At 38.6% G+C, this 7,584-nt stretch overlaps 1 protein-coding gene across 1 annotated transcript; it reads right to left on the reverse strand.

Annotated features, from left to right (window-relative positions):
* Positions 1-1,220: 1,220 nt before the first annotated feature.
* Positions 1,221-7,484, reverse strand: LOC125544079 (symplekin-like). Its single transcript, XM_048707635.1, has 13 exons — positions 7,310-7,484; positions 7,169-7,231; positions 6,967-7,077; positions 6,795-6,878; positions 6,644-6,691; positions 5,887-5,961; positions 5,210-5,305; positions 4,849-4,929; positions 4,698-4,769; positions 4,305-4,349; positions 3,349-3,432; positions 3,154-3,257; positions 1,221-1,923 (listed from the first exon to the last, which is right to left on the reverse strand). Exons 3-13 carry the CDS (start codon positions 7,018-7,020, stop codon positions 1,803-1,805), a joined length of 864 nt encoding a protein of 287 aa, XP_048563592.1. The 5' UTR covers positions 7,021-7,077; positions 7,169-7,231; positions 7,310-7,484; the 3' UTR covers positions 1,221-1,802.
* Between the last annotated feature and the right edge of the window lie 100 nt (positions 7,485-7,584).

Below are 7,584 nucleotides of genomic sequence, written 5' to 3' on the forward strand. Positions count from 1 at the left end.
CTCTTATATTTATTTTATATTTATATTTATCTCTATTGTTATATGTTATAAAAAACAAAGTTGATGATGATGGTGTGCCTGCCATCCTGCAATATAGGCCTTCCAATTTTTATCCAGCGGATAGGAAGAAAACTATGGCAATTTTGCAAAAAGATACCCACACCCCTCTCCACATTTGTAAATAAGGACTTTCCTCGTTTATCCTTTTCTTCCACAAGATAAACTACTCATACAAATGCATCTTAATGTTTCGTGCAACGCATGGGTAGCTCTGAGGATGGTGGATGATGATTTCGTTTCATGGCATTTCAGCAAGAACGGAATTTTTTCGGTCAGAACAGCGTATCACGCAGAGTGGGATGACCAACACATACGTAAGTTGAGCAGGACAAACTCCAATGAAGGCTCAAGTACTAGTCCCATCTGGTCGACCCTTACGATACGCGCGCCAACAAAAATTAAAATTTACTATTGGAAATCGTTACATGGCGCTTACCTTCTGTGGAGTCCTGGCCAAGCGTCATATAAAATCACAACCTCTCGATGTCTTCTATGCACAGCCGATTGTGAGAGGATAGGCCATGCCTTCTCCTTATGCCCGAGGGTGTGTGAGAATTTGTGTATCCTAGGCCTTGGAGGTATGGTGAATGACTTGTGCATGCAGGAGAGGAATGGAGGATCTGTGGTCGTGTGGTATACTTGGTGGGAGCGACGAAGCATCACACTCACACATTGAGAAAATATTGACGAACCCACAAGTTCGGCGCAGGCCATTTCCACTCTAGCGAAGAACTTCTCAAGATTGAGGAAGGAATGGAGAAATCGGGCACTAAGACACAGATTGGAAAAACCAAAAGAAGGGTTCATAAAACAGAATGTGGATGCAACTTTTGATCAAGGCAAAGGCTCAGGACCCAGGTGGCGACTTCCTAGCACCAGCCTTCCGTGATATTTCTTTTGTTGAGGACTCGACAGACGGCCTCATCTTGGAAAATGATATGGGCTGCAAGAATGGTGGCAATTCTTCTATATACGAGGAATGTACCTTTTTTTATGTCACAATCTTAATTCAATTAGTTTTCAGTATGGCCCTAGGTAGGCCAATATGGTGACGGGAATTTCGGTGGATGTACTAGCAAATTTTGTACTACATCTATTTCCACATAAAATATAAACCACCATGATTGCGCTCCCTCAACAACAACAAAAGAACACATTCACTGACAAAAGCCTTGATTAAATATGACAGTAAATATTCTTGCTAACTAAATCAATTAATTTAATATACAATATTACAACACACAGACAAACTGTTAGGACTGCAGCAATGGTTAGCGTCAGTCAGTCAATTGCGGGCTCCTTGCAAAAAGAATGCTGCTGCAAGTACCCCAGTGTCCTCATTGGAGTAAGACATGCCTATCAAATAATATCCCTTGGCCATTTGTAAATCACTAGCTCTGCCGTTTGGTGGCCACATAAGCCTCAGCCTGCAAGTGGTACTACTTTTTACCACAAGGATACAGCTACTATACAACTTGGGAGTGACCGGTGTTCGGAGAAGCAATAGCTCCAGCACAAACACAATAGACCACCCTCTAATCAACCACATTCGATCCAGACCACCCTTTAGTCAGTAACCGCGATAGATTGTTGAGTTGCTGAGAGGCATTAACTGCAAACGCATCAAAGGGCACCGCCGTCCTCATTTGTGTCATTCCACGCCCATATATCTCTGAATGTCCACCTGTGATGAACAAGGCATTATTGCACCTGATCGGTGCTACGACTTCCATCATCAGATTTCACATTATGTTTGCACCAGGAAGAGAGGAAGTCGTGTCTGCTGTTTGTAATGCAGCGGGCGCAAATGGCATTGGTGCCTGCTGTGGTTCGTTAAGGAAGCCCAAAATATTCAAAGTATGTCTGCCATGTAGAAATCATCAAACAAGACACGTTAGAAATTAGAGAAACTGAATGTCCACAGATATTTTGGGAGTTTTGGGAAACATAATCTATTTTGACAACATTATGACATGAGTCTAATGCAACTGAGGGGCATAAAACTCTTAAGCAACTTAGACAGAACCAGCATGGCACACTCTAAAGAAAGGTGATTACTCTTTCTTGGTTTAGAACTCCACAATAGGACGATGGATGTAAAAACTATACAGGTCACTGCAACTGTATTATTGAGCAATAAAGGTCTCTCCACTGCCACACTGACAAAGGGGTAGTTCGAGATTCGGGAGTAGTGTAGGGGTGGGGCAAGAAATTGCTGGAGATGACCATGAGACAGGCATGAAAGAAACAATGAAACCCATGATTGCGAGTTGAGTAGATGGCTTAATGGCTATGAAGAGGGTTGTGTTCAGATCTAAATCAGATGCTTCGGAAGGATGGAAGAGATTCTATGCCCCCCTGGTCTCCCCCTCTCGCCATCTGCTTTGGCAATGCATCTTTAATACACCTTTGCAAGACATCCTAGCATCCGCCCGGTCTCCTGCAACGTCATACATGACACAGCGAGAAACCATATGCTAGCAAGCTTCGGCAGACCCACTGCAACCACAGCCAAGCGCCTTATCGATTCGGGACACCTAGGCAACGCGCTGTTAACTTGGTGCTTGAGCCACATAAAAACTCCATAGCATAACAAATTAACAATAATACATCACAAACTCCAAAAAGAATAGCCAGGAGATTTACTTGAGGAGGCCCAGAATATAACTCAACTTTACCAAGGCTACAAATTCCACACAAAGCACCATTGAAGTACCGAGCCCAAGCAGTGCCACAGCAATATAAGTATACCCAGACCAGGCTCATTAGCTACACTATTTAGAAGCCCTAAGTAACTATTAGCAGCAACCCAAATGTTTGCCAGTGCAGCAATTTATTTAATACAACAGTGATAAGTTGTTACATACTCCCTCCGTTCGGAATTACTTGTCTCGGATATGGATGTATCTAGAACTAAATACATCTAGATACATCCATTTCTGCGACAAGTAATTCCAAACGGAGGGAGTAGATAGCTACTACTTCTAGAAAATCAGCCTTTAATGCACCTAAATGCAAGATTAATTATTTTGTGCCCAAGTTAACAAGAGTTCCACAGCATTCAAGTGAGCTGTTAAGGTCAACAGGAAGTACCTAGGCAACTTGTTGTGCAAGTTCTGCCGATTAACAAAGGAAGAAAGATGTGATCGAAGATTCGGGTACTTATTCAATGCAACTTCAAGCTGTGGTGGAGGTAACTACATGTAGCATCGTGATGTCATATCAGTAAAAATACAAGAACATATATCCAGGGATATATTCAGTAACACAATAAAGAAATACTAATACCTGTAGTAAAACATCAAAAGAGCGTGGTTGAGTCTGGTATGCCAATTTTAAGAAGCCAACCCACAGCTTTGGCATTTTCCAGATCTGCAGCAAGAGAGAAAAAACTCAAGCTTAAGAAATATAACCTGAAAGGTTAAAAACTGATTAACAAACTTTCATCTCACAATTTCTAGCAAAATAAACAAGATAAACACTCAAAATGTTTAACATGAGCATGTTCTAGAAATCATTAATCTGTTGAATACAACAAAATTGCTGTACATCAGTCACAGATGGTTATCTTTTCTAACATCTAAACAGACTCTAAAGCGCAACTTTGACCACTAGTTACTATTGCGATATGTTTATAAGGGAAGGCACAGTTTTCAACCCGCGAGTCACAATCATGATCCCCAAAAACATCTTGGTTGAAACCTTGAACTATCAAAATCATGGAATTAAAGGTGCTGGCGGTTTTAAAGTTCCAGTTTAAAAATTAGACTCATGTAAGAGTTGAGGGCTGCAATTTGCACCTTTCTGTTTATTGAGGGCTGCAATTTGCACTTTTCTGTTTATGATAAAAATTGTGAAAGGATTTTTCGAGACAAACCTACATATATCATTTCCATGTGTTCAGTGTTGTCACACGTCCGAAAATGTTTTTTTTTCTTTTTTGTTGCTATACAGAATATTGAACCAAGAAAAGGCCAAATAAAACCTTAGGTTAGAACACCTGGCTAGCTTGTTCATACTCCGTCCCAAAGTAAGTGACTCAACTTTGTACTAACTTTAGTAGTTAGTACAAAGTTGAGTCACTTATTTTGGGACAGAGCGAGTACAAGATAATCATATTCTGTTACAATTAACTATCTGACTATTGAAGCAAATATTATCATGATTCAACAGGGGTCCCATATGGTCAATCAATGAACAGGCAAGTAGAGTCAAACACAGTGAAACTCAAGAAATTCACAAACCTGCTTATTGACAAGCCTGGAAAGTATCCCCATGACAAAATCAACCTGATGAAATAAAGCATGATCAAATCACTGAAAAACAATATTATCCAAACTTCGATGTTGTCTTGACCTAAAGAAGTCCATTGCAAAGATGGGAAGTGTTCTGGCAAGAAAGAATTGTTTCTATTCTGTGGAATAAAATTATAATCAAATCATTGCACGCAACATAAAGGGAAATGTAAGCTGCAAATATATACACTAACTAAGCAAGTACTCAGTTTATACTAAAGACTGCAAAGATTTAGAAGTCACGATATAAAGTGATATAGGCAAGTAAAAGTTCTAATTTCTACCAGTTAGAATCAGATATTATTCACTGCACCTAAATAAATTATCAAAGCATCAACATACCAAAGCTGGGAAAGCATCGAGTGCTTGAATAACTGTTCTCATAAAAAGAAGAGGAATCGGTACATTGTCGACCTGCATGACAGGGTGAACAACTAAGCAAAAGGAATATACATGAAAGTATTGCACATGATAACAGTGGTAATGTAAGTACCAATTTATTTAGTGCCTTTTCTAGAACTTGCTGAGTAAATACCGTGCGCTGCTCAAAGCAAGCAGTACAAGCATCTATGACCTGAAAATATGTTCATTTCCATCAGTGATCGATTAAAACTGCAGGACAACAAATAAACTAACATCACACGTCACAAATGCATGTGTATGTATTTGATTAGAAAATCTAGGCATTCACATGTGTCCGATATAACTCGAGAATTGAATTGATTATGGAAAGTCAGAAAATGAACAAGGTACTCAAAAAGAAGCTTTGTCTATCTGTACATGCTGAGAATATGCTCAAGAGATATTAAATATAACGAGACAGCATTAAAAGAAACAATAGGAAACAAAATTACCTTCTTTAGAGGAACTTTGTCCTTTTCTGGATTAATATCATGAATTGCAATCAGAACTTCAGCAGGGGTTAACGCTGGCCCAGTATGAGCAGATCCCTGTCGAAAGCAGAGCCAGTCAACTCAAAGGTTGAGAAAACAACACATATGACATATCTCACTAAAATCGTTTAAAAGAGTGCCCCTTTAATAACAAATCACATACAAGGGCTGTTCCATTGTAAATAAAAATACAAAATCATACAAAATAACAGAAAGGTTGCATTAGCTAAAAAGAAACTGTTTCACAGAAGCTATCACAGAAACATATAGCAAATTCAACAAAATCGATAACATGCTCCCAGAATGAATAGGACATATATGCTGACGAAGATCAGCACTGTGTACAATGCACTAATCTATTCAAACATTGACTTTATATAACTTGTGCATTTTTATTTGCTTGCTTGTGGGTATTGTAACTTCAAATTTTATGAAATAAAGAGGCAAGAATGTATGCAGGCATTTCATATGAAAAAATTTATTTACTGTGATTCCAAGATCAATTGTGACTGGTGGCAGCTATGTTGGTCTCAACATATTCCAATAGAGGTACTCTATCGAAACAACTTTTATGAAATGGCATCATATATAAATGCAATACCAACTAATGGAGTTGCTAATAAGCAAAGTAAAACAACCTGCAATATCCGAGCAAGTGCGTCTTGGAACCTGTCAGGTGAGAGATCAACTAGTCTCGGAAATATAGGCAGCACCTGAGACCACAAAGAAACAAGAAAATAAATAAATATGCTACTAAATGAAGATTTTAAAGAATAAATGAAATCCATGATCATGAAAACCATAAAGTGTGAAAAATGCAATGGATACAAAAAAACAGGTGGATAATAAACTATACTCTGAGAATTTTTCAAATGACTTTATAACATGCATTTATTACCAGCTGCAAAATAATGTTTCATTCTCGAAACACGTTTAATGTTTCATTCTCGAAACACGTGTAACTCCAAAAAAAATCACACTTTTTAAAGATATTCCAAGTATTAAAATAAAATAGAATAAGTGGTCAAAGTTGGCCTGAATTATGAGTCTGTGTAAAGTTCAAAAACTGCATACATATGAACCATTGTGACCTCAGAGAACAATCATTGCATCTTTTTTTTTAAATTACTGTTATGCCTGGAGTGTGCTTGTGTCTGCTGATTTTAGATTATGAAATCCTTTCACTATTAGCCTCTAAATACCCAAATTCTGTCTTGTTAATTATATAACGTGTCCCAATCAAGTTGCTGCTTTGCCGATGCAATGATTGGTCCAGATTGTGCAGAGCGTACAAGCTCTTACAAACATTAGCATGTCAGTGACAGCATTTCTGCTTCTGAGCTATAGTAAAGATGTAGACATCATAATACATATAAAAAAAACAGAAACCAATACCTCTTCCTTCGGAAATGAGGATAGCAATGGAATGAGAATAGACGCATCCTGCAGAGAAAAATACAAAATTCAGCAGATGTGCTGCTCTAATAAAAGGGCACAAACCATCGTTTTGGAGGCAGTATGCAATGTAAGCAAAAGGTATACAAACCTTCAGCTTGGTCTCATATAGATGTTTAACAGCCACGACCAGGTTGGCTGAAGGATTTGATTCTTCGGTCAGTGTTTGCAGTATCTTTGAGAATAGAATGAAGCAAAACACATAATCAACTTCAATGTTTCACAATAATGTACAAAGAGAAGTCAGAGATAAATTGTAATACCATAGTAACAAGTTCCTCACTGCCTTCAGGTGGACTATGGATAATGTCCAGCATCTCAGGACATGAGGATCCCAGATTTCTTACAAGAGTAGGTATATGCCAATGGATACACTGCACAATTTTGTACCAAAATGTGCGGCAAGTAATTCAGTAGTCAATTTTTAAACACTTTAAACTTCACAACACAAGTTAAAAGTAAAACCTGCTTAACAACTTTTGGAGACCCTCCATAAACATTGAACAGCTGTCGAAGAAGAGTAGGTCTCTGGAACAAGGCAAAAAGATTTTAGTACCTCTCCACACAAAATATACAAGAGACAAAATGGTATGCTCACGAGGATACCTTTGTGCAAAGTGCAAAAAATAATGAAGTGTGGCGTTTGGCCTCGGATACCGATATTGCTGATTGTTTAGGTGAAATCAGAGAGGTCTTAGTAGATCCACTTTCCGAAATCTGGGAACCACTAACTGAAGCTTCCTGGTTGCTTACTTCAACCTGTTACATAAAAGCCATATACTACTCAAACATTCAGCCGATCAGCCGAAATACAGTACATAGAGCATATAAAACATTGTATCACTCTCTGGAGAAGATGAGAGGGGGGGGGGGGGGGGGGG

This window comes from Triticum urartu, chromosome 3 (assembly GCF_003073215.2).
Source record: "Triticum urartu cultivar G1812 chromosome 3, Tu2.1, whole genome shotgun sequence".
NCBI lineage: Eukaryota > Viridiplantae > Streptophyta > Magnoliopsida > Poales > Poaceae > Triticum > Triticum urartu.